The sequence below is a fragment of the Myotis yumanensis genome, unplaced genomic scaffold (genome assembly GCF_028538775.1).
Source record: "Myotis yumanensis isolate MYYU_CA2020_CCGP unplaced genomic scaffold, mMyoYum1.0.hap1 SCAF_12, whole genome shotgun sequence".
Classification (NCBI taxonomy): domain Eukaryota; kingdom Metazoa; phylum Chordata; class Mammalia; order Chiroptera; family Vespertilionidae; genus Myotis; species Myotis yumanensis.
Window position 1 is genome coordinate 9,974,998 of NW_027223763.1, and position 25,735 is coordinate 10,000,732.

At 54.2% G+C, this 25,735-nt stretch overlaps 2 protein-coding genes across 7 annotated transcripts in view; one reads left to right on the forward strand and one right to left on the reverse strand.

Moving 5' to 3' along the window:
• The first annotated feature begins 1,800 nt into the window (after positions 1–1,800).
• LOC139020403 (alpha-1-acid glycoprotein-like) lies at positions 1,801–4,613 on the forward strand. Its single transcript, XM_070430044.1, has 6 exons — positions 1,801–1,942; positions 2,334–2,476; positions 2,696–2,766; positions 3,794–3,901; positions 4,064–4,167; positions 4,423–4,613. The coding sequence occupies exons 1-6, from the start codon at positions 1,832–1,834 to the stop codon at positions 4,507–4,509; spliced, it is 624 nt and encodes a 207-aa protein (XP_070286145.1). The 5' UTR covers positions 1,801–1,831; the 3' UTR covers positions 4,510–4,613.
• A 638-nt stretch (positions 4,614–5,251) lies between these two features.
• AKNA (AT-hook transcription factor) overlaps positions 5,252–25,735 on the reverse strand; it is a 50,282-nt gene continuing 29,798 nt past the window's right edge. For 5 of the 6 annotated variants that reach the window (XM_070430769.1, XM_070430767.1, XM_070430764.1 and 2 more), the window contains 14 exons: positions 25,069–25,276; positions 22,948–23,102; positions 22,654–22,836; positions 21,565–21,808; positions 20,505–20,611; positions 19,608–19,819; positions 17,669–17,828; positions 14,166–14,342; positions 13,210–13,325; positions 12,565–12,702; positions 10,685–10,780; positions 8,759–8,884; positions 8,307–8,496; positions 5,252–6,377 (listed from right to left, as the gene is read on the reverse strand). In XM_070430769.1, the coding sequence (XP_070286870.1) occupies positions 6,104–6,377; positions 8,307–8,496; positions 8,759–8,884; positions 10,685–10,780; positions 12,565–12,702; positions 13,210–13,325; positions 14,166–14,342; positions 17,669–17,828; positions 19,608–19,819; positions 20,505–20,611; positions 21,565–21,808; positions 22,654–22,836; positions 22,948–23,102; positions 25,069–25,276 (2,386 nt within the window). In that variant the 3' untranslated portion in view covers positions 5,252–6,103. The remainder of the gene's footprint in view (positions 6,378–8,306; positions 8,497–8,758; positions 8,885–10,684; positions 10,781–12,564; positions 12,703–13,209; positions 13,326–14,165; positions 14,343–17,668; positions 17,829–19,607; positions 19,820–20,504; positions 20,612–21,564; positions 21,809–22,653; positions 22,837–22,947; positions 23,103–25,068; positions 25,277–25,735) is intronic. The other variant, XM_070430770.1, reaches the window with a different exon arrangement.

Here is a 25,735-nt window from a genome sequence, read left to right on the forward strand (position 1 = left end):
GACAGGGGAACACAGAAGCCTCCAGAGGGAGGCAGGAAGAGTAGGAATGTGCCCCCAACAGGCCCACAGGTGGGGAAGGGGGGAATGCCTGTGACAACCTTCCATCCCACCAGACTGACTTTAGAAACCACAGGTCAAGTGACATACATCACAAACAGCACAAACTTTGGGAATGTTTTGGGGTGTTTTTTTTTAAGATCAATATTCATTCTTCTTCATTTGCCTCATAACGAAAACAGACTGTTCCAATGTCCCCAATATACAAATATCACTGATACACACATTCCAGAAAAGCTGAGGTACCCACTGCTACGGTGAGGGGGGATAGGACACGGCCTGGCAGGTAGCTGGCCACTGACCCAATTCCACAGGGATCCCCAGGACAGTGGGAGGGTCTGGAGATGAGGAACAGAGAGGGGCCTGGGAGGATTGGGACTAAACCGGCAGTCGGACATCCCTCGAGGGGTCCCAGATTGGAGAGGGTGCAAGCTGGGTTGAGGGACACCCCCTCACCCCCGTGCATGAATTTCATGCACCAGGCCTCTAGTAATGACAAAAAAATGCTATAGAAAGATATAAAGAGAAGGCATGGTTAAGTATATTAGAATCTAGGAAGTGAATGAAAGGGGATGTGAGCTTTAAAATCACCACCACTCACTACAGTGAAACATGAAAAACTATTCAAAACATATAAAATGGCCCTAGCTGGTTTGGTTCAGTGGATGGAGCATCAGCCTGTGGAATAAAGGGTCAGAGGTTCAATTCTGGTCAAGGTCACAAGCCTGGGTTGCCAGCTCCATCCCCAGTAGGGGGTGTGCAGAGGGCAGCCAGTCAATGATTCTCATCATTGAAGTCTCTCTCTCTCTCTCTCTCTCTCTCTCTCTCTCTCCCACTCTGAAATCAATAAAAATATCATTTAAAAAAACAAAAAATAAAATGGACGAGCATCCAAAGTTGTAACCATACCATAATACTACTTTGTGAAAATATTATTTGTATGGATAAAGATTTGACCCCGTCATGTAGAAATGCAGAAGGGTGGTAGAGTTAGTAATTGCACAGGATTTCCTGAGCACCCACTGTGTGCTGGGCACTGCTCTAGGATTGGGGCAGCTGGTGAAAGAGAGCAAGCTTCCCACTTGAATAGCAGAGGATGAAGACGATACAGAAGTGATTTCCTGTTTCAGATGTTGGAGATGGTTCACATAAAACATTTACTGAAAACAGACATTCAACTTAATGCCCTGTGTTGTTTTTTGGGTTTTGTTCATTTGTTTTGGAAAATGTCCCTGTCTCCAGGCCTGGGTTGGGGCATCTCTGGACTTTTGGTCTTTCACAGTTGTTACCACACAACTGGAACTGAATCCATGTTTGCCTTCCCCCGCCCCCTGCACCCCTCCCCCGCCCATTGCCCCTACACCCAGGCTAGCCTGGGAACCTCCAAGTTGCCTTAGCATTTGATTTATGACTGGGTCCCTCTCAAGTCCTGGCACTCAGAGGGGCAGGAGTTGGATGAAACCATGAGCACCTGCCCCTCTATGGAATCTACCATCTTCACTAATATCACTCCAGCCCTTTCCACCTTGGCTTTGCACAGCCAGACCTTTGGACTCTGATCTCGAGGTCAGGGACCCAAATTAGACCCGAGCTTGGAGGCTTTACCTGGGGCTGACCTTTGGGAAAGGAGGGAAGGTTCTGCACATGGCATTTCCCAAACACTCACAGGATTGTGTCACAGCGGGTCCCCAGGGCCCTGCCCACAGCTCCTTATAAAGTCACCACACCCCTCAGCCACCAGTACCTCGGACTCTAGCCACATCCTCGTCTTGCCATGGCGCTGCCCTGGGCCCTTGCAGTCTTGAGCCTTCTTCCCCTGCTGGACGCCCAGAGCCCGGCGTGTCCCAATTTCTCGGTGCCCATCACCAATGCCTCCCTGGACCAGGTGGGTGCCTGGGCCCTGAGGTCCGTGGGAGCTGTCTCCCTCTCTGGACTTCCTTCTCCTGTGGACTTGTGGTCAGCCTCTCCTGGGGGCTGGGGTGAGAACCAGGCCAGCCTCCAATGGTGGTCCTCTGCCTCCAAGCTCAGAGTCGCCTTGCAAAGTCCCTCAGCAGGGCAAGCTGCACTGGGGCAGGGGTGAGGGGTGGGGGTGGGTGAGGTGGGGGGAGCGTCGGAGGGGTGATGGCTGATTCCTAGTGTGAGTTCCTGCATCCCAACCCCTCCCCGGCCTCTGTCTCCTGATTTGCAAAGTGGAAAGATCTGCCTGAGTCTCCTCCCAGCTGACTATCAAGGATTAAGCTCTCAGTCTCCATCACCTGCTCCTGGCTTCTCCTCAGATCTCTGGCAAGTGGTTTTATATCGCCTCGGCTTACCGCTTCCCCGAGTACAAGAAGGAAGCTAGCGAAATCCATGCATCCTTCTTTTACTTCACCCCCAACCACACGGAGGACACGATACTGCTCAGAGAGTACATGACCGTGTAAGACCCGCACATGGCCCTCAAGTGCCAGCTCAGCCCCAGCTGCAGCCCAGCTTCTGGCTCCTCCTCCCAGCTGCCTCAGCCTTCTCATCCAGGGGATGGGGGGGGGGGGGGGGGGGGGCTGACTCTAATTGCCACCTGACTCTCCCCCTCCAAGATTGTGACAGTCCACTTCTTGACTATCTTACTGTTTTTCTTCCTTCTTCTCTCTGGCTTTAGGGGGGACCGGTGCTTCTATAACTCCACCATCCTGAAGGTCCAACGGGAAAATGCGACCCTGACCAAATCCGGTGAGCCCTGAGGGGAAGGGGTGCTGTGTGGGATGGGAGATGGTGGGTGGACCAGCACAAAGGAGGGGACCTGGGGGCTTTGGGCACAGAGAGCCCGGGAGATGCCCACTTCTTCCATCTCCATGGGCCCGCTGCCTGCACACTGAAGCCATCAGTCATAGCTGCCAACATCTCTGAGCTCTTACTACGTGCCGGGTGCTGTTTGAAGTGCTTTCTATGAATTAACCCACTTTAATACTCACAAACCACCCAAGGAGGACATTGCAGTGATCAGCTCAGGAAATGGAGAGACAGGTGCCCTCTTGTCTCTCTCACTCCTCCTGCAGTTAGACCTGGACTCTCCCCGAGGTTGGTTCCAGTCCTGCCTCTCCTCCAGCCTTTTTGTTTGTTTTTTGTAAATGCTCACGAGGATGCTTTCCCATTGATTTTTAGAGAGTGAAAGGGAGGGGGAGAGACGGAGAGAAAGGAAACATCAATGTTGACAGACATATTGATTGGCTGTCTCCCACACCAGGGCCAGGGATTGAGTCTGCAACCAAGGTACATGCCCTTGGCCGGAACTGAACCCTGGACCCTTCAGTCAATGGGCCGATGCTCTATCCTCTAAGCCAAACTGGCAAGGGCTCAACCACTCTTTACCCTCTGGGACCTAGGGGTGGCAGCCTGTTTATTGGGCAGGCAGTGACTTCACCCATGACCCCAACATCACTGCAGAGAAGGCCCATAGCAGGAACACACAAATGCCAATGGAATTGAACCAACACCCCGGCTCCTCTCTGAACCTCATTTTCCTCATCTGGAAAATGGGGAGAAGGCCCTGACAGCCACAGTTCACAGAGGCTCCTCTGATTCCACATCCATTCGGCACAGGGCCTGGCGCACAGTAGGGGTGAGGGACAGTGGTCCAGGTGAACCCCTGGCCCTCACCGATTGGCTCTGTGGGCTGAGCACCCCCAGCTTTCCTCACCTGTGAGGAGGGACCCACTGTGCTGACTCCATGGTCTCACCCAGCGGCTTTCTCTTCCAGGGAATGGCACAGAACATTATGGGCAACTGGTCCTCTCCAAGGACCCCAAGATCTTCATGCTCGCCTCTTTCCCAGAAGACAAGCAGAACATGGGGCTGTCCTTCTTCGGTAGGCACCCCCAAACTCCCACCAGCCTTCCCCCAGGACCGCCTGCTCCTAGGGCTGGGCCCCTAGACCTCCAGTCCTCCCTGGCCTCTACCCTGCCCTTCCCACCCCTCCCACCCCCACACACATTGACATTCTCACCTGTCCCCTTGCTCCCTCCTGCAGCTGACAAGCCAGAGGTGACCCCGGAGCAAATGCAACAGTTCTATGACTACCTCACGTGCATGGGCATGGACAAGTCAGAAGTCATGTACAGCGATGAGAAAAAGGTGAGGGCAAGGAGGACTAGGCGGTGCCCACCTGAGGGCGCTCCTGCTTTGGGCAGCCCCAGAGGCCCAGAGAGGGCCTCTCCCAGCCAAGGCTGCACAGCCGGGCAGGAGAGCCTGCTTTTCTGTGCCCATCTCACTGCGGGGACAACTGAGCTTCCCAGAGGCCCATGGGACTGGAGCCCCAGTCCAGAGCACACTCCACCTTCCCCTCAGGAGGCCCTGCCCACCTCCATCATTGTGTTTCTTCTCCTGCAGAATCTGTGTCTGCCACTGGAGAAGCAGCACGACGAGGAAAGGAAGAAGGAAAAGGAGCGGTCCGAGACAGGCCCAGCATTGGATTAGGACCCCGGGGACTTGGGGCCTATCCTGAGACCCCCACCCCCCACCCACCCTGTGTGCCTCAGTTCTTTTCCTCAGTTGCACCAATAAAGTTTCTGCATTTGGAATAGGCAGGTTGTCATTTACTCACTCACTCATTCATTCACTCATTCATTCATGTTGAAGCCTGGGCCCCTGGCTGCAGAAGCCCCTGCTGTAACCCCCAGCACATATGCCAGGATGGATGATGGCACGTTGTGTGGGAGCCCAGCACGAGAAGGTTCCTTCTGCAGGAGGGGGAGTCTGGGAAGGTTTCCTGCAAGGAGCATCTCCACCAGCCTAGAAAAATTAGTAGCTTGATAACACCTGCTGATCCTGCTGCAAGCCAAGGGTCTGAGAGGACACGTTTGAGGAACATAAGAGAGAGGAACAAAGCGGGAGTTCAGGTGGGTAAGGGGTGGAGAGGACTCAGGCACAGGGCACGGTGCCAGGCTTGTAGGACCTTAGGGCAAACATCACCCTGGCCATGTGGGAGGTGAGCTGGGTGGGGCCTGATGAGGTGAGCTCCTGGACCAGGGCCAGAGCCAAGACAGAGACAGGGGGAATGTTGGAAACACAGAAGCCTCCAGAGTGAGGCAGGAAGAGTGGGATTGTGCCCCCAACAGGTCCATGGGTGGGGAAGGGGGGAATGGCTGCATCAAACTTCCACCCCACCAAACTGACTTTAGAAACCACAGGTCAAGTGACATACACCACAAACACCAGAAACTTTGGGAATGTTTTTGGGGTTTTCTGGCTTTTCTTTTTTTTATGATCAATATTCATTCTTCATTTGTCTCATAACGAAAATAGACTTTTCCAATGCCCCCAATATACAAATATCACTGATGCACACACATTCCAGAAAAGCTGAGGTACGCGCTGCTACGGGGTGGGAGGATATGACACGGCCTGGCAGGTAGCTGGCCACTGGCCCAATTCCACAGGGATCCCCAGGACAGAGCGGGGGTCTCAAGATGAGGTACAGAGAGAGGCCATGGAGGATGGCTTCCTGGGGTGTCTCCATCACAGCAGGCCCATGGGAAAGGCTGCTCCAATCACCGAGGAACTGGGCCCATGTCATCCTGGGGGCTGGCACCCCAAGATATTCCAATGGTCCCAGAGGGTCCCACCACCAGCCACGTCTTTCCAGAGATGCCAACTGCCAAGCGGCAGATCACAGGCCAATGGCCAGGCTTGTGCCAGAGCCCCCGGCCCCACCCATTCTTATCTGGCTTCCTGAGGAGGAGGAAGCCCAGGAAAACTCCTCCATTTAAGAAGTGTCCCCATATATAAAATGCATATTATTAGATGGAGGTGGACACGTGCAGGACACTCCCAGGGAACTGCGTCTAGGCAATAGGTGGTCTTGGTCCCGGCACCTCCTTCAGGGGCTGGTGCCTAGGAAGCGACTTCTCTTGATGAGCAGAGCTCTCACATTTTGCAAACACCGAGACTGAGCAGCAGGGCCTGTGCTGGAGGGAGAACTCCTCATGAGGGGTCCGCAGGGCCTTCAGAGAAGATGGCAGCAGGCTGCACCCCCACCTGTCCACCATCTGTCTCTGAACCCCCAGTGCCATCAGAAGAGGCAGGAGCCCCGCAGGCTGTGGGCCTGGCGCAGGTCGGCCGACAGGGAGCGGCTCATGTGCTTGGTGGTGGCGCGAACACTCTCCGCCGCCCGGACGGCTCGGCTCAGGGCCTTGTTGAGCTCCTCCAGGTCCTCCAGGTCCAGCTGGATGGAGCGCCGGTGCCCTCCAGCTGCCCGAGAGGAGGCTGCGGGGGGCCCCTCGGCAGCTGGTCGGGCTGAGGGAGTCGAGGGGGCTGAGGTAGGTCCTCCTGGAGGCGCATAGAACCTGAGGAGAAGAGGGAAGTGGGCCGTTAGCCTCAGAGAAGACCTGGTGCAGGCAAGGAGCGCCGGGTTTGTAACCAATCCTGTTCTGAGCCCAGCTAGTCCGCTGGCCCCTACGCTCTAGGTCTCAGTTTCTTCACCTCTAAAATGGGAACAACAGAGGCAGCCCCTGTGCTGTGGAGTAAAGTGTGTGAGATATGGGGGCTAAGGAACCATTTCACTTAAATGAAACAGCAATGAGTTCAGGAGGCCTTGGCCTGAGCTGTTGGCGGGCACCCTGTGAACTCTGGTCTTCCTGCCGATCCTCCACTTTCTCACTTGCATTGTTGTGCAGTGTACAAAGGGCTTTGCTGGGATCTGAATGGGCGTCTCTGCAAAGAAGATACACAAATGGCCAACAAGCACCTGAAAAGATGCCCGGCGTCATTAGCCTTCAGTTACACGCAAATCAAAACCACGTGAGGTGCCACTTCATCTAGTTCAGTGGTTCTCAACCTTGGCTGCACATTAGAATCACCTGGGAATCTTTTTAAAATCCTGATTTCTGGGCCTCCTCCTTGGGAAATTCTGTTTCTTTGTTACTAATGTTGTGGCCCTATCCCATAACAAAGAAACAGAATTTCCGGAAGATGAGGCCCAGAAATCAGAATTTTAAAAAGATTCCCAGGTGATTCTAATGTGCAGCCAAGGGTGAGAAGCACTGCACTAGATGCTGATACATGTCACCTAAACCCAGTGACCAATAAACCAGCTTCTTGAATCCAATTTTGTCCTTCAGGGCCCATCTGGGTTAATTACTCCGTGCCCACACACCCCTACCTTCTGAGAATTTGAGGACCAGCTTGGCTTGAGAGTTACCCAAAACTTCCCTGGGTGCAGACACCACAAAAACAAAACCCAACCAACCCTCCTGGCTGGCAAGCAGGGGCTATAAGGCAGCGGACCACCAGGGGCGCATGCAGCTTTCTAGAGGGCGCACAGGCCTCAGCCTCTGAGCATGCTCAGTCTTGCAGCTGGAGAACATTGAGGGCCCCATCAGACCAAGTTGCAGCAGCATTAGAAGCACTATGGTTCCTGGGCACCCTCTCTGCCAGCGGTTCTCAAGCTGTGGGTCGCGACCCCTTTGGGGGTCGAATGACCCTTTCACAGGGGTCGCCTAAGACCATCCTGCATATCAGATATTTACATTACGATTCATAACAGTAGCAACATTACAGTTATGAAGCAGCAACGAAAATAATTTTATGGTTGGGTCACAACATGAGGAACTGTATTTAAAGGGCCAGAAGGTTGAGAACTACTGCTCTCTGCAGTACGGACTGTCCATACATTTATTAGTTAATTTCATCCTCACCACAGCCCAAGTCACAGAGGAACAGTGACCTGCCCAAAACAATGACGTGGCTATGCCGATCAGGGCTGTCGGGCCCTGAGCCCAGGGCCCTTCTCCTCCCCGCTGGCCCATCCACGCCTGGGGACAGCACGCTGGTTGGTTTTGCCCACAGGTCTGAGCCTGGAAGGACATGGAACGGCCGCAGAACTAGAGACCCCAAGGTGACAGCAGACAGTCGGAGAGTTTCTCCGGGGCCACCAAAGTCCAGGTGAAACCTTTCCTGCCCAGGAGTGGGAGCACAGGCAGGCGTCTCCACCTGTGCCGAGGCCTGAGCACGCAGCACGGCCTCTCAGAGTTGCCGGAGCAGAAGGTTCCTGAAGGACTTTTCTGAACTCAGTTGAGAGTGACACTGTAGCCGGAGCCTCATGGGTGTCTGGGGCTCAAAGGTTCTCTACGCCTCTGCTCCCACCAGCGGGGCACATCATACACGCGGGAGAAGACAAAGGGGTACACACACCCAGGTGCTCTGCTGCCTGACACGGCCCCATGCTAGTTATTAAGCAATTAGAGAGGCTGGGAGGGTGGGAACGGGGTTCTTACACAGTGGCTGACGGGTAAGGCATCACGGGAAGAGAGGAGACGTAGGCAAACACAGGAGGGGCTGGTCCCGAAGGTGCAGCAGCCAGATACCACAGTCCCGGGGGTGGCGCGGGCGGGGACCCCACCCGCTTGCTCCTCTGCTTGGGGCTGGAAGCGGAAGGTGCGTTCCTCCTTGTGGACTTTCCTGCCCCTGCCAGGTAAGGACACCAGAGAGACAGTATGACCACCTGGAAGATCTAGCAGAGAACAGAGGGTCCGCCCAGGCCCTACCCTGTGAGAGCTGGACACTGGGCTGGCTGTGCTGGGAGTGCCCGGATTTGGGAGGCGAACCCTCTGCCCACTGTACTCCAGTTGGGGGGCGAAGGGGGGGAGCAGCCCACGCCTGTGAACCTACATGGGCCCCAAGCCCCCCTTGGCTTAGCTGAGGGAAAAGCCTGAGTATCTGTCCCTACCAGACGTGGCTGTGTCTGGGCCGTCACCCTCTGCGGGGGACCCAGGGGACCCAGCTTGACCACACAGGGGACATCGAGGGGCATCAGTGGGAGATGGTCCTAGTGGGTCCTTGGCGACAGCACCACCTGGAAGACCAGAAAGAGATGTGGGGTTGGGGGATTGTCTGAGGCATCAGGCCTGGAGCCTCCTAAGCCGACCCCGCCCCCCCCCCCCCAAAGCACTGAGCTTCCCTCAGGAACCTTGCAGAGGACACAATACTGATGGCAACCACGACAGTGAGAGGCCACATTGAATGAGCCGGGCCGTCCGCTCAGGACCTTCATGCATTATTTTATCAAATCCAACCAGCCACTGGGCTAGCTGCTGCTGTCACTCCCCCCTTTACAGATGGGAATGCTGAGGCTCTGAGAGGCTGAAGAATTCGCCAGGGTGTCAAGGCTGGGAGGCGACGGTCCTCTGTCTGACCCCAAGCCCAGCTCTCCTGACTGCAGCCAGGGCCTGTGGTCCTTCCTCCACAGAGACAGGCCCCTCCTCCATCGGGGCCCACAATGCTCCCGGGCACCAGAGGGTCAACAGAGGCCTCAACCTGCCCAGTTAGCAGGAGAGTGGGCCGACTTGTTCTCTCCCAGGTAGATCCTCGATGCCCCCTCTGGGTCAGTTCCAGGGCCAGTCCACTTGTTCTTCAGGCCTCAGCTCAGCCATCGCTCCCTCTGGAAACCCTCCCACACACCAGGCTGAGTTACGTGCTCCTCAGCCGCCCTGTGCTCCCCACCCCAGCTCTGACCACTCCACTGTGTCATTGTCTAGAGCAGTGTTTCTCAACCTTCTGGCCCTTTAAATACAGTTCCTCATGTTGTGACCCAACCATAAAATTATTTTCATTGCTACTTCATAACTGTAATGTTGCTACTGTTATGAATCGTAATGTAAATATCTGATATGCAGGATGGTCTTAGGTGACTACTGTGAAAGGGTCGTTCGACCGCCAAATGGGTCACGACCCACAGGTTGAGAACCGCTGGTCTAGAGGTCCTTGGGGACAGGGCTAGGTGCACAGCACTGGAAGGTGGTTAGTGAATGAATGAAGGAATGAATGAACGAGCGAATGGAGAGGACTATTGGAACTCCAATAAAGGAAGAGGGACATAGTAAAGTGCTAGTGCTCTGGAGTCACAAGGATCTGGGTTCAAATCCCGGCTCTACCACTTGTAAGCTATATGCCCCTAAGCAAGTTCCTTGACCTCTCTGAGCTTCCCTACTCATAAAATGGCCACAATAACAAAGCAGGCAAAACCTACTTCATAGAATTGCAAGGATTAATGTTTGTCAAACCCTTAGCATGATGCCCTGTATGAAATAGGCGATTAATAAATGTCAGCTCCATCATTATCATAATCATTATCATCATCATTGCTTGAAAGACCCCAGAGTCCATCTCCAACCCTTTCATTATGGAATTGGAACCTAAAGCCCAGAGAAGTTAGGAACTTTCCTAACGTCACACCGCTAGTCAGTGGGGAGAGCTGGGACTAGAAGCCAATGCCCATATTCTCAGGCCACTGCTCTCCCCACGGGTCTTCCCTGTTGGGTTTGGGGGAAAGAATGGGAGTGGAGGGAGCAGGGAGGGGAGATAAGATGTAATCGCTGCTGCCAGCCCCCTGCTGGTCGGACCCTCCTAGTAGGATTCTTCAGGAGCTGCTTAATTCATGTCCATGGTTTCTCCATGTCAAGGTCAAGGAGGGTGGCTTGAGGTCACAGCACCTGGAGCAACAGGTGTGAGGGCAGGACACCCTGGGAGGCCTGAGAATCCCCGAAAAATCCGGTTCCCAGGTCTGTAGCTTTGACCTGCCTCCAAGCTCAGGGCAGGCCCACATCTGGCTGGACATTACCCTCCCCTCCCGGCCCTGGCCGCTTCCATCCCTTACCTGCGTCCTGGGTCCTCACAGGCTGGCAATGGGGACAGGAGACTGTGCTATTGTCTCTTGGGACAATCTTGGGGGGCAGAATATGGTACTCCTGGCCTGGGGGCAAACACAGAACAGTTTGTGTCAGCTCCCTACATGGTTGCAGGATTGAGGGGGTTAGTATAATGACCTCTCTGTCTCTCTATTGTGTGGGGACACACGATATATGTGCATAAATACATATCCTATATAATAAAAGCCTAATATGCTAAGTGTCCAGTCGCCCATTCAACCAATCAAAGTGTAATATGCTAATGATATGCTAAGGCCACTCAACTGCTCACTATGACATGCACTGACCACCAGGGGGCAGACACTCAATGCAGGAGATGCCCGCTGTTGGTCAGTGTGCTCCCACAGGGGGAGCACTGCTCATTCAGAAGCCAGGATTACAGCTGGTGAGTGCAGCAGCTGTGGCAGGAGCCTCTCCCGCTTCTGTGGCTATGCTAAGGATGTCCAACTGACGGCTTAGGCCCGCTCCAGTGGGGAGCGGGACTAAGCCGTCAGTTGGACATCCCCTGAGGTTCTCCTAGGGGATGAGAGGGCACAGGCTGGGCTGAGGGATCCCCCCCGCCTCCCCGGCCCCGTGCACTAATTTCGTGCACCTGGCTTCTAGTATATATATATATATATATATATATATATATATATGTACATACATACATAACATGTACATAAAGACACATTGGTCTTTCTGATTATGGTGAGCTCTCTCAGGCTCATTTCATCTCAGATCCTAGTTAGGTACCACCTGCCTAGTTCTCAACATACAGAAGCAATCAAGAAACCCAGGCTCAGTTAGGGTCCGAGATCAAGCCAGGCAGATGTGACAAGCAGTGACAAAGAGCGTTGTCACTCTCCCCAGACCCGAGTAGCTGGCTGGGATGCGAATGGCTTGTGCATGGGGGTCATGCAGCTCGGGGAGCAGGTATAGTTAATCCCAGACCCACCCTAGAGTAATAACAGCTTGTGAATGGCTTGCTGGGAGGACTGAATAGGGCCGTGTCCAGGAGGCAGGCTGCCCAGCGCCTGGCAGATACAAAGGGCTCGCTGTTATCGGAACGTTGGTCAGACTCTCAGATCCTGACCCTGATCTGAATGTTGCCTGATTACTCCTCCTCCTCCTCGCCTCTGCTGTGCGGGGTGTCACACTGGGGTCCCCTGGACTCACTGTTGCTCTCACTTCTGCCTCCTTGGCCTCTGTCTACTCCACTGGGGCAGGGCACATGTCCCTTGTTTCCTGCCTTGTCCTCAGCGCCCAGCAGGTGGATCTGAGGTTCACCCCTCTCCCTCCCAGAGAGGCGAGGGTGAGAGCCATGCCTATCACTCACTCACTAACCATACAATCGACATAGTTGCTGTAAATGCTTGCTTGTTAGTGTCTTCTCCACTGGGCAGTTGGATTCATGAAGGCAGGCGCCCTATCCATATTTGTTTTCATGTTAAGCACTTTGAAATCCTACTATGTGTCACCTCAAGCTTTACTAGGTGCCGGGTGCCGGGTGCCTGGTATGTAAGAGAGAGGTCCCTGGGGAGTCAGACCTGAAGGTCCGCCTGGAGTAAACGATTCAGGTCCTGCAAACAGCAGGTGCCTCATAAACCTCTTTACCATGGCCCGGCGGAAAGGGCTTCCCCAGGACCAAGCATGGTCCCAGGCATAGGGGAGGCAGCAGAAACTATCTGCTGAATGAACGAATGGACAAATGCACTGAGATTCACAGAGGTGATGCTCCCTGAAGTTTTCTGTATCACAGGACTCATAGACATGTAATATTTGAACGGCTAAATGGCAGAGGAGACCATCCTGGGGGCCATACCCCTCCGCCCTCCCTTCTGCCCACCTGTATATTGACCCCGGAAGGTGACCCGTCCGGTGCTGCGCATTCCTCTCGTTTTGTCCCGAGCTGCCTGGGGGCTGTTCTTGGTGGTCCTGCCCTTCGGAGAGGACAGCCGGGGGGAGGTTGGCTCAGACTCGGAACCTAGGGTGGAAAGAGGGTTATCAGAGGGCGCAGGCCGTGGGGCTCATGCAGCTCATGCAGATCCACCCTTAGCTGACACATTGGGACCCCTGCCTTGGTGCTCAGCACTGGTCTAGACACTGCCCATACAGTGTCCTGCACCCCCACAGCAACCCCAGGAGGCAGATGCTATCATTCCTGCACCGTTAGCTGTCCCTTTAATTGCACGGAACAGGTAAACAACCCGGTCAAGGTCACACGGCCAGGAAGGAGTGACCTGGGGCTGACCCCGGCCACTGATTCCAGAGCTGTGTGAGTTCAGGCAAGTCCCCTGCACTTCAGGGCATGGGTGTTCTTATCTGCAGGCCATGCATACTAGGACCTGTCTTGCAGGGAAGGTGAAGCGAGATTGTCTAAAACAGATACACAAAAGCCTTCTCCAAGTTTTGTCTAAGCCTGTTGCTACGGTCCCTGAACAACAGGCCCAGACTGGCCGCCAGAAATCAGCCCTGGCAGGTGGTCACTTACTCAAGGACAGTCGGGGCACCTCCCGCGGCACCGAGGAGGACCTGGCTCGCCGCCTTCCTGCGGGGACAGGTGACTCTGCACCTCCAGGCTCACTGGACAATCTCTCTGTGGATTTACTAGCAAAAGAGAGAGAGAGAGAAAGAGCTGGTGTCACCGGATGAGGTTTTATGCGGTGAGAAGGCCAACCCAGAGAAATATTCGTAATGGGAGGAGGAGAGCGCGGTCCAAACTAAAGACCCTGCAGTTAGAATCACAGAAAGTGGCTCTGGGCCTCTCTGACCCTCAGTTTCCTCATCTGTCAAATGGGAATAATCAGAGCAATTATTTCAGAGGGTTGTTAGAAGGATTAGTGAGACAAGGCCCATAAAATCCTCAGCCTAGAGCAGTGGTTCTCAACCTTCTGGCCCTTTAAATACAGTTCCTCATGTTGTGACCCCCAACCATAAAATTATTTTCGTTGCTACTTCATAACTGTAATATTGCTACTGTTATGAATCGTAATGTAAATATCTGATATGCAGAATGGTCTTAGGCGACCCCTGTGAAAGGGTCGTTCAACACCCAAAGGGGTCGCGACCCACAGGTTGAGAACCACTGGCCTAGAGCCTCCCAGAGAAGCATTCAAAGTTAGCTGATTTCATGTTATCGTCATGGATGTCTGCTGAGGCAGTGGGTGAGAGTCCTGAAAATATTCACTAGTTAGGTGGTGAGTTCAGGGATATTCATTGTGTCACTTTATTATTAACACATATATTTACTATATTTTTATGCATCAAATATTACATAGTAAAAAAAGTAAGAGTAAATAAATGATTGAGTGAACGAATGAGTACATGAGTGAGAGAGGGGTGTGACTGTGCTCGTGTCCACATCTCTGGGGAGAGCCAGAGGTCAGCCATGTCTACCTTCTGTGGCTGCCGCTGAAGCACTGGGGTGGGAGTTTGGGGGTCACCCACCTGCCATAGTGGATGCCCCAGGCGGCTGGGGAGTCAGCTGGCCGGTCCCGAGCCCGGACAGGGTGGTTGAAGGTGGACTCTGGCTGTGTGGGGCTGCCCTGGGGCAGCTGGTGCAGGCTGTCCTCCAGCCGGAGCCGGAGCCGGGACACCTCCTCTTGCAGCTCGCGGATGGCCTGGCTGGGGTGGGGTGGAGACAGCAACGAAGGACAGATGCAGACGAGGGGAGCTCAGCCACCCTGAGTGCTGCCCGATGGAGCAGCCTTGTCTTTCCTAGGAGGCACAGGGCCCAACCCCGCTGTCATCTGATTCTAGAACTTCCCTGTGTGTTCACTTTTCCTGCCACCATCTTTTTTTTTAATTTTAAAGAGAGAGAGAGAGAGAGAGAGAGAGAGAGAGAGGAAGACAGGCAGAGGCAGGGACAGAGAAACTCCAATTTGTTGCGCCACTTATTGTGCATTCATTGGCTATTCCTGGTACGTGCCCTGACCAGGGATCGAACCAGCAACCTTGGTGTATTGGGACGACGCTCCAACCAAAGCATCTCCCTGCCCAGAGCCTTGCTGCGCGTCTCGAACCTCTCCGCGATCATGTCCCGCACATTCGGTGAACAGAGCAGAAATGCCTCTGAGGTTCACCGGTCCTAACATGCAGGGCCTCTGAGTGGCTGTTCTGACCACCTCCCAGTTCTCGACAGAGACAAGGGTGCAGAATACAGAGAGTAGGGGCTGAGGTCTCCCTTTAACATCTGAATTCTGACCGGCCCTGGGCCCGGCTGCCCTCCCTCTTTCCACCTCTGTCTGTAGAAATCCTCGCTATCCATTCAGGCCTGGCCCCTCCCTCCTGGCTTCCCCCAGATGCCTCCTAGGTGGTCCAAGCCCATCTCTCCGCTCCTGGCAGATGATGCTTGTCTACCTGCCTCCCCGGCCAGACAGTGGGCTATGGGCAGCCAGGAGCCGGCCCCCTGTCTCACAACCCGAGACCCTCACACTGCACAGGAGCTCTGGGAACGCTGCTGACTGGGACTCGGGGCTCCAAGAGGGAGCAGAGCGAAGGGGCTGCTGGAATCCCTGCGAACCCCAAACACAGCGCACCTCGTATCGGAAGATGTCTCAACGAGCCCCTAGCATCTAGGGAGAAAGTTTGCATTTCTCTCCGACCAGTCCCCGACTCTCCAGTCTCGCTCTCGGGGTGTCACTGGCACCCTGGCAGACAATCCCACCCAACACTCCCACTGCCACACACAACCCCCCTCCCGACTCCAACCCCAACGGAGCGTCCGAGTCTGGTTCGGTATGACCATTCTCTAGGCTGACGCGGGCTCTCCATCTATTGCTTGGGGCCAGCTTCCAGGATAGGGGCTCCCCTCAGGGTTAGCACTTGCCTGGCGGCCCCGGGACCCATGGGTGTCTCCTGACACCACCGCGAGCAAACATCAACTCTCAGGTGGATGAGCGGAGAGAGTGGGAGGCCTCTCTCCAGCTCCTGCTGTGACCCCGCAGTGTGACCAAGGGCAGCTGGTCTCCCTGGCAATGCCCAGGGAGACGCTTGTTGGGGTTTCCAAGGCCAACTGTGAGGGTGGCGGCTGCAGCAGAGCTGGACTCTGTCACCAGTTAACCCCTGGCAGGCAGGACCGAGGCAGCTCCGGCAGCCTGGCCCTGCCCAAGGCCGCTGAACCAGGGCCTGGGAGTTGGAACACCCAGCTGGGTGTTGCTCTCTCTGGCGTCTTTCTATCAGGATCTCAATTTTCCTGACAATTCTTTAGTGACTCAGCTGACCCTTAAATTCATCTTTCCCTGCCAGCTTCTTCCCCTCCTGGGGTCCCCATCTCCATATCAGCATCCAACTGTATGGCCAGCCAAAAATCGGAGTCATTCTAACCCTGTTCTTTCCCTGAACACCCCCTAACGATACCCAACTACCAAGTCCTGTGGGCCCAATGCCTAAACACCCTTTATCAGATGTGTCTCCCACCCCTCCCATCCCCACCCATCACCTCTCTTCTGGGTGAGGCACCCTCTCAGTCTCCAGGCCTCCATTCTCACACATGTAACGGCCAGAGAACTCTTTCTAAGACGTCAGCCTGACCACACCACTCCCCTGCTTCAGACCCCCTCACTGTGCTCACGTGAGTCTGTACGCATTCATGAATATTCAGGGAACACCTCTGAGCTGAGCCACCATCCAAACCTCTAACCGTGGCATCCAAGATCCCCCACCCACGTCTCCCCATCGACCTCTCTGCCTTTACTGCTCAACACCCATCACCTCTCACTCAAGGGTCTGGCTAGAATGAACATTTGACTCCTCAAAGATGATGGTGCCCTCTCACCTCGAGTCCTTTGCACATGCTGTTCCCTCTGCTGGGATAGTCTTTCATGACTCTTCCTCTGATCTCGGCTGAGATACCACTTCTTCCAGGAAGCCCTCCCTGAAGCCTCTGACTGAGCTAAATGCCCCTTCTCTGTGTTTCCACAGCCCGTCGAGCCTCTGCCATCACTGTACTTACCACACTTAGGGGGGTGACCACCTGTTTCTTTGTCCATCTTACAAGATGGGGACCCTCATGAGGCCAAGTACAGTGTCTCGTCCACTATTCTATTCCTACACCTCTGATTCCCATGCAAATGTCAGGGAGACCTCAGGGGTACACTCACTAAACTCAGGCCTGGAAGCCAAATGCCAGCAGCTGGACCTGACTTTACAAAGACAACAGCACACACGGCCCCACGATTGCACAAGCCGCAGAGGTTTCGGGTGGTTACTGCACAACTGTCTCCCCGGTGCACCCCAGGATTCTGGGGCAGACACCCCGTCCCAGCAAAGGCCTGAGATGGATCACTGGGCCAAAAGTAACTCAGAGGAGAGGTAAGACAGCTGACCAACCTATTTCCCCATTTCTGCTCCACCAAGCAAGGAACTACTTTCTTAGCAGAAAAACTGTGCTTGGATTAAAAAGAAGAGAAGTGAAAAACAGTCTCGCCCGGCCAGGGTGGCTCAGTGGTAGAGCATCAACCCACGCACCAGGAGGTCACCAGTTGACTCCTGGTCAGGGCACGTGCCAAGGCTGTGGGCTCGATCCCCAGCAGGAGGCGTGCAGAAGGCAGCCTATGGATGTTGATGCATCCATGTTTCTACCTCTCCCTCTCCCTTTGTCTCTCTCTAAAAAAATCAATAAGAACATATTTTCTTAAAAAAGAAAGAAAAAGTCTCTTCTCAGTTCATACAATGAATGCATAAACTGCAGAAAACACATCCCTGGCTAGTGCAGACATATCTTGGGAGGGACATGTTGGGGGGCAGGAAGAGAGGTTTCAGCACCCGAAAGGTGACCCTCCAGGTCATTTCCCACTGGTGGAGACGTGTCATTGAGGTCCCACAGCAATAGCCTGGGAGGCGGGAGCCAGCGCTGCATGTGAGGGCTGAGCAAGCCCCTGCCTCCCTCGGCATCACTCTCTGGTCTCTGTGACGACCTTGAATGTGCAGTGCCCAAGCACCTGACTTACTCTCGCCCTGTCCTGGTGAGGAGGGTTGAGGTGGTGTCTGCCGGTCCGTGGGGCAGAGCGGCCGCTGCAGGGCCCTGGGTGGAGGCTGGGCTGCTTCCCGTGCTGGGGCGGAGCTGCTCCGAAATCCGCTTTCGCCCCTCCAGCTGCGAGCCAGGGACCGCTGGGGAGGCAGACGGAGACCAAAGGGAGTTAAGTGGAGAAGACCCTCACTGTGCAAACTTGTCTGGGTGCAAGAATGGGGGGTGAAGAGACAGTGCCGGCTGAGGTCACAAATCAAGTTCCTGATGAGGTCAGTGACCCACCAACCTCAAAACCAGAAGACGTGGTTTCTGCTGGGCGTTTGGAGCGCTAAGCTCGGCCTGCTAAGCTACTTGTAATTAGCACGCCCCTCACAGCCCACTATTTCGGCATCAGATCCAAGTCTCCAGCACCGCCCCCCGCTACACACACAAAGAGCTCATTGTTCCTCACGTGGGTCCCCCAGACTCTGTCGTGCATCTCACTGTTGTTCTGGAATTGGCTTCGGAGCCTCCACCTCTCTCTGAAATGAGTCACACCTTTGCCTACGAGCGTGTTTAGGGGGAGGACATTCATTACTTTAGCCTCCCAACAGATAGGCGACCAGGAGCTAAGACCGCTAATCTGGCCCAAGGGTTAACAACAGTGAGCCCTGGGAGTCTCAATAGGTAAGGAACAAACCACAAATACGTGGGACAGTCTAGTTAGCGGTTCTCAACCTGTGGGTCTCGACCATCAGAAAAAACATATAGCATATCAGATATTTACATGACGATTCATAACAGTAGCAACATTACAGTTAGGAAGTAGCAACGAAAATAATTTTATGGTTGGGGGGTCACCACAACATGAGGAACTGTATTAAAGGGTCGCGGCATTAGGAAGGTTGAGAACCACTGGTCTAGAGAAACCTTCAGAGAGTCATGCGGACTGAAGAAGCCAACCCCAAAGGACATATATTATACGACTCCATTTACATAACATTCTGGAAATGACAAAATTATAGACAGGAGGACAGATGAGTGGTTACCAGGAGCTGCGGAGAGTGTGGAGGCAGGAGGGACGTGGGTGTGTCTATACTAGTAAAGGGGCAACAGAGCGGGCCTGTGTGTGGAAGGATCAGACGGAGTCCGTGTCAGGATCCGGCTGTGACATTAGGGGAACCTGGGCGAAGGGCACGTGGAATCTCAGGGTAAGACTTCTATGATTAATTGATACAACTTTAAGTTAAAGTTTCATTTAAAAAAATTTAAATGAGGAGGCAAAACTAATCTGAGGTTTTAGACATCGGAGCAGTGGTTCCCTTGGGAGGGCAGGAGCGATAGAAGGGGCTGGAGGGGGTGCCGACGCTCTGATCATGCTTCGTTTCTTGGTCTGTGTTCACTTTGAGAAAACACATCCATTTGTGTTCTTTCCTGTACGTTTTATTTCAGTAAAAAGCCCACATGCATTTTTAAATGTAAAAAAATAATTAGAGATAGATTTTATAGACATGGAAAGTGTTCATGATACAGTGATTAATGGGGGGGAAAAGGTTATCAAACATTCATGTATAATATGATCCTATTTCCATTTTAGGTATATGTAAATCAGCACACACACACACACACACACACACTCACACACACATGCGTGCACAAACACACACACATACACACACACACACGTGCACACACACACACTGGCATAGAAAACAGCCCGCAGGTTTTACCCCAAAATGTCAGCACGGACAGTTTGCAGTGTATTTTTTTCTTTTGTTCCCTTGTGTCCTTCCTGCCTGTAATTTCAAATTTTCCTACAATGAGCCTGTATGATATTTTGTATCTTAAAGGCTAATGCAAGTTTTTTGTGGGTTTGATTTCTTTAATCCAGACAATCTGGCCACCGCCAGGGCCTGGCCAACCCAGGTACATCCACTTACCCATCTCGGCTGCCACCTCCGGCTCCAGGAGGAAGCTGGGTGCCCTCTGGCGGAGAGGGCTGTCCCGGGTGGAGGGGTGCCTCTGGGCTCGACTCCTGGGCGTTCTCGGCTCAGTGGCTCTTCTGGGGACCTGCGGACCCCTGGTGTGGGGGTGGGAGGCTGCATCCCGGGGCACAGAAGCAGTGAAGGGCTGCGCTAATGTCTCTGGGGCACTAGGGGATCACGGAGGGAGAGACACGTTGAGGTCACGTAGAGAGAGGCCACAGCCTCCGAGCCCCTCCACACCCTAAACCAATGGCTCCGGACTTTAGGACTGTGCACCCTGAAGGGGTCTTTCTGAGGACGCACCCCATTACACATGCCTTTACCACCCGCCAGCTGCCCACCTGCCCACCCATCTATGCAAAATCAAAAAGCTCCATTTTGTTTTTGGAGATACACAGAGAAGCAGAATTTCCAATCCTTTCTTCCCCTGCAGCCCCGGTTGCCATGGGGGTCCCCGTGGGGCCAGCCCCTGGCTCTGAGGCTCCATCACTCACCTTTCACCTGAGTCCCTCCATCCTCTCTCTTCCCTTTGGGTTCCATCCCAACTGCCCTCTGTCCTCGTCTTTTGCTCGCCTCACGCCACCCTCCCAGTTTCTATTATTCATTCACCATTCACTCAGTTATGTGCTCGACACATCCTTATCTCTAACTGGCTGAGTGACGCTGGGCGGTCCCTTTCCCTCTCTGAGCCTCAGTTCTCCCATCAATAAGATGGGGGCGAGGAAGCATTGTTGGGGGGATGAGTGAAGGCTCTAAGAATGCCCAGACCATCAGCCCCTGCTCTGGGCTCACAGGTCCCTCGATTCCCAGGCGTGTGGCACTGAGGGGACAATGGTGGGGTCCCCGGGGTACCTGATGTGGGAGAGCCGATGCTCTGGGGTCTGCGTTAGGGGCGACACTCTGCTGGTTTCTGATCCCACAAAGCCACTGTCTGTCTCGGGGGATGCCATCCAGGACTCCTGAAAGAGGCAGTGTCCCTTTAAGTCTGAGGAATGTGCCCGAGGCAGACTGGGAAGTTTGGGAAGACTGGGAAGACTTCCGAGTCCTGGCCTGGGGCCTCACGTTCCAGAGGCTGACAGACTGGACTGGGGAGACTGGCCCAGCTCCCAACAGCCAGGCCCAGGGGTGAGGGTCCCCAGGTGTGGAGTCCCAGGAGCCCCAGTCCAAGAGCGGGGACTCCACACCCTGAGAGACCCGGAGGGAGTCCCCCTTCCCTGAGGAGTGGGAGCCGCGGCCCTGGGGAGGGGCACTGCAGACTCCCGAGCTGAGGAACAGAAAGAGGGGAAAGCGGTCCCATTATGGGGAGAGGAGGCTCATTTTCGTGTCGCCTGGCCTGGGCCTGGACACCATGGTCCTCTCTGACTGCAGAAATGCCCAGTAAATCGGAAAAGGAACTCCACCACACTCCCTGCACACCCGAGCTCACATGCAAGGCACAGAGCACACACAGAGTGAGCCAGGGCCTGCCCTCACGCTCCAGTGCGGATGCCTTACCATGGCATTAGGACAACGTGTGCGCATGTGTGTGCGTGTGCGTGTGTGTGTGATTCTCTGGGAATAAGTCACATTCCGTAACACAAGTCACATTTCCATAGTGATCCGTGACCCCTGTTTACAGTTTAAAATCCCTGCTCCAATGGCACACACGGGGCATGGAGTCCAGAACCGTCCCCCAGCTGTGCTAGGCAGGCTGAGGGGGAACAAGCTCTCAGAGGAGGAACAGGAGATGCTGGCAGAGGGACGGGGCTGGGGGAGGCGAAGGCAAAGAGGTGGCACTGGGCCTAAGCCCTGTCTGTTGGGCAGGATGGTGACTGGCAGCGACAGGAGCAGACATTCCCAGAAGGAACCGTGTGAGCAAAGGCCTGGGGGCAGAAAGCTCCCTGAGGCTGAGCCCGTGCCCCTGAACACCTACCTCCAGGTGCCCATCAGCCTGGCGGAGAGACTTCTGTGCGAGGCGCTCAGAGATGCCGCTTCCCTCCAGGCTGGTCAGACTGCTCTGGTGGGACGCCACCGGCTTGGTGCCCCGGGAGTGGGGTGGCCTACCAGGGCCTGGGGGAGCTGCCTCGGCCTGGCCCAGGCCCAGCTGGTGCTCATCTCCGGCCATGGATGCATGGAAGCCTGCTGCTTTCATGGACTCCGACTGCCCCACAGCCTCCCTGGCAGAGGAGGAGAGGATGTCAGACCTGGTGTGAGCCGGGCAGCCCTGCCCTGGGAGCCAAGCAGTCCAGGGCACAAGCTCTGGTCAGACACCCCTGGGTGCCCACTCTGGCTCTGTCACCTTCTAGCTATGTGACCTTGGGCAAGACACCTCCCCTCTCTGAACCTTATTTTTCTCGACTGTAAAATGTGATGCCAAAAGAATGCACCCAACACACCGCAGGGGAAACAGCGTGGAAACAGATGAGTGAAAGCAGTGTTTCCCAGGCCTCAGGAATCTGCACCCCATCTTCCCTCTGTCAGCCATTTCCACAAACGCCCGTCTACCGGTACTCAGAAAGACTTTGTCCCCATTATAAATGGAAGATCGATATTTTGTGTTGCAAAGAGAAACTAACTTTAAAATAAACAGGAAGACAATATTGGTGTATTCTACCTACATAGATCCTTTTGCCTGCTGAAGGCTCAGGACAGAGACCTGCTCCGTTTCTCTCTATCTCTATCTCTATCTCTATCTCTATCTCTATCTCTATCTCTATCTCTCTCTAAAGGAAGCCCAAGAAAGACATGCCAGCACTCATTCAGACTCTCCTGGATGCACTTCGATGGTCGGACTGACAAGAAGACTGTGTTTAATGCTGCGTCTCACCTCCTGAAACTCACATCCCACAACCCAAAGCCAAGTCAAGCTCTGTCAATGGGCACGTCCCACATTCCGGAGCGACGCTGAGCTACAGGCCAGGAAAGCCACGCCCACACCGTGAAGAGCGGCCTAACTCACTAAGACAGTCAGCACCCTTGTCAGAGTGGGTCAGGGGCGAGTGGGGGAGGCTCACAGACATACTCGAGGGGGGTCCCGTGGCTTCTCTCCGCCCGCACCGGGAGCTGCCGTGAGGGAAGCCTGGTGGTCTGTGCTTTCCCTGGAGCTGAAGATGACCCGTCCACTTCCAGGGTTCTGCCCTGCTCCTCCTCCTCCCCCTCCTCCTCCGTCCTCATGGCTTCTGGGAGGGACTTCACACTGAGGTACCTGCAGAAGGACACACACGGGGGGGGGGGGGGGCATGACCTTTGCCCAGCAGGGACAGCCAAGATCCAGCCATGGGGCCCGATACCTGGCTCCCTCCTAGTGGGCACTCACCGCTCAAGGAGCCCATGGAAGTCTTGCTCCACCTGCAGCTCCTTGTGCCTGAGAGGGGCCGGGAGGCCCAGCAGCCTGTCCTCCACCTCACTGCCTGCAGGGCTCACCTCCACGTTCACGTGCAATGAGCAGGGGTCAGTGCTGGGAGCGTCAGGCTGGGGGCCAGAAAGGAGGAGGGGCAGAGATTCAGCAGATCCCTAAACATTACTTTTAAAAAATATATGTTTTTATTGATTTCAGAGAGGAAGGAGGAGGGAGAGAGAGAGAAACGTCAATGAGAATCATTGATCAGTTGCCTCCTGCACACCCCACACTGGGGATCAAGCGTGCAACCCAGGCATGTGCCCTGATGGGGAATCGAACTGTGACCTCCTGGTTTATAGGTCGATGCTCAACCATGAGCAACGCTGGCCGGGCTAAACTCAACTTTTTTTTTAAGGACCTTCCTCATGCTTGTGTGGAAGAGTAAAAAATAGGTCAGACTCACCACCACCACCACCACCCTTTTTATGTGCGTGCAAAATGTAGGGACTGGATCATATGATTCTCAGCAATAACTACCATTAATTGAGCAACTACTACATGCCAGACACTATACAGAGATCACCTCACAACAATCCCACCAGTACATACGATTATTATAGCCCATTTTACAGACATGTAACTAAGGCGCAAATCATTTGCCCAAAGTCACACAGAAGTAAGGGGCAGAGCTGAGATTTCAACCCAGATTTCCTGCCAGAAGCATCTCTCCTGACCCCCCTCCATTCCAGGATGGACATACAAGCCCCCAAAACACCTTCACGGTGGGAGCATGGAAGTCCCTCACGCACTCGGGCTTTTACCAGTAAGTACAAGAGAGAGCACCTGGTATAGTTTCCTTCCAAATGGGGCAGAGCACAATGTGAGAGAATCTCCCTTAAAGCCGTGCCCGCCCCCCACCAGCCCCCGCCCCACCTGGCAGGCAGCATTCTCCTGCTTCAATCCCCAACAGAATGTTCTTGCAGCACAGGCAGGGAGGAGCACAGGCGTGAAGCAGAGACTCCACCTCATCACCTGTGTGACCACCGCAAAACACAGATCGTAATCACCTCTCACGAGCTGTGACGTGGACTAGGGAAAGGTCTACAAAGCCCCTTCCATGGACAGCCCTTGTCCAAGGATGCCTGTCTTGGTGAACAGCCCCCAAATCCATCCAGTACCAAAAGCTAGAAGCCTGGAGGTCACCCTTGGCTCCCTCCCGTCTCAGTTCCATTCCAAGTCCAGTCTAATGTGCCTTCTAAACCTCTCAAGTTCATGTGCATCTTTCCATCCGCTCTGCCACCTCCCCGTCTCTGACTGGCCCACCTGCAAATCTTCATAGGTCATGTCCTGTTGAAAGCCTAGCAGGTTAGCCTTGGCCGGAGGGCGCAGTTGGTTAGAGCGTCGTCCAGCTATATCAAGGTTCCGGGTTCGATCCCTGATCAGGGCACATCCAAGGAGCAACCAATGAATGCGTAAATAAGTGGAGTGCCAAAATTGATGTTTCTCTCTCTCTCTCTCTTTCTCTCTCTCTCTCTCAAGACAATCAATAAATTTTTTTAAAAAATTAAAAACCTGGCAGTTTAGGACCAAATGCTTGATGTGAGCCACCAGCCCCCACATTATGGAGCCCCTGCCTGCCTCTGCAGCCACCTCTCTCAGAGGCCCCTTCACTTCCCATACGCTAGCCACAGGCCCTTTGCACCGGCTGTGTTCCCTGCTGGACAGCTTTTCTTCTTCTGTTCCTGGTCATTCCTCCTCACCCTCAGATCTCACTTAAACATTACTTCCTCAAGGAAAGTTTATCTGACTCCCTCAAACTCATTTATGTTACCCTGTTATCTACTCTCATAGAACCCCATAATTCTCCTTCAGACAACTGATCAAAATTACAATTAAATGACTGTGTAATTGGTTCAACCAGACAGAAAACTCCATGAGGGTAGAAGCCACCTATTTTTGTGCTTCCCACTGATTTCCCACCATGTGTCGTGGGTCCTGGCATAGGGGTGCTCACTCCATAAATATGTAGTAAAGAAGTCAGTTAATGAAGAGATGAATGAAGGATGGAACGGACCAACACGATGGGCAGAGAGATACCTCAAGGCCGAGGGTCTGGATGGCTGACGTATGGGCTTGTCCCGAGGGAGAAGGCAAGTGCGTTGGCCGGTGGCGGGAGGGCGTGGCCAGGGGGCTGTCCAGAGGTGAGTCTGACCCGGCTCGCTCAGGCTTCTGCTGGCTCTGTTCCATGTGGTCCTTCAGTTCTTCCAGGCGAATGCCCAGCTGGAATATCTCCGCCTCCAGCTCCCTGGAAGGGGGAAACACCAGCTCCGGGCACTGGGGATGGCAGTTGCATCGGGCATGTCCGGGAGGCTGTGCTTCAGAGCGTACCCCAGAGGACACCCATGGAGGGTCTAGTCCACTGGGAATCGGAGGCCTCAGCCCGAGTCCTCCTCTGCCACCAGCAGGCTATGGGACCTGGAGTAAATCCCTCCCCGCCCTGGCCTCAGTTTCCCCCTTCTCCAACGAGGGGTTACAGTTCCTATCTCTAAGGTCACACCCCACTGTAGGGAGACCAGAAGACACAAATCTCAGCCTTGAATATTCACCGGTTGGAATATGTGCCTAATTACGATAGGACTTTCCTGTTCCCCTAGTGCAGTGGTTCTCAACCTTCCTAATGCCGCGACCCTTTAATACAGTTCTTCATGTTGTGGTGACCCCCAACCATAAAATTATTTTCGTTGCTACTTCATAACTGTAATTT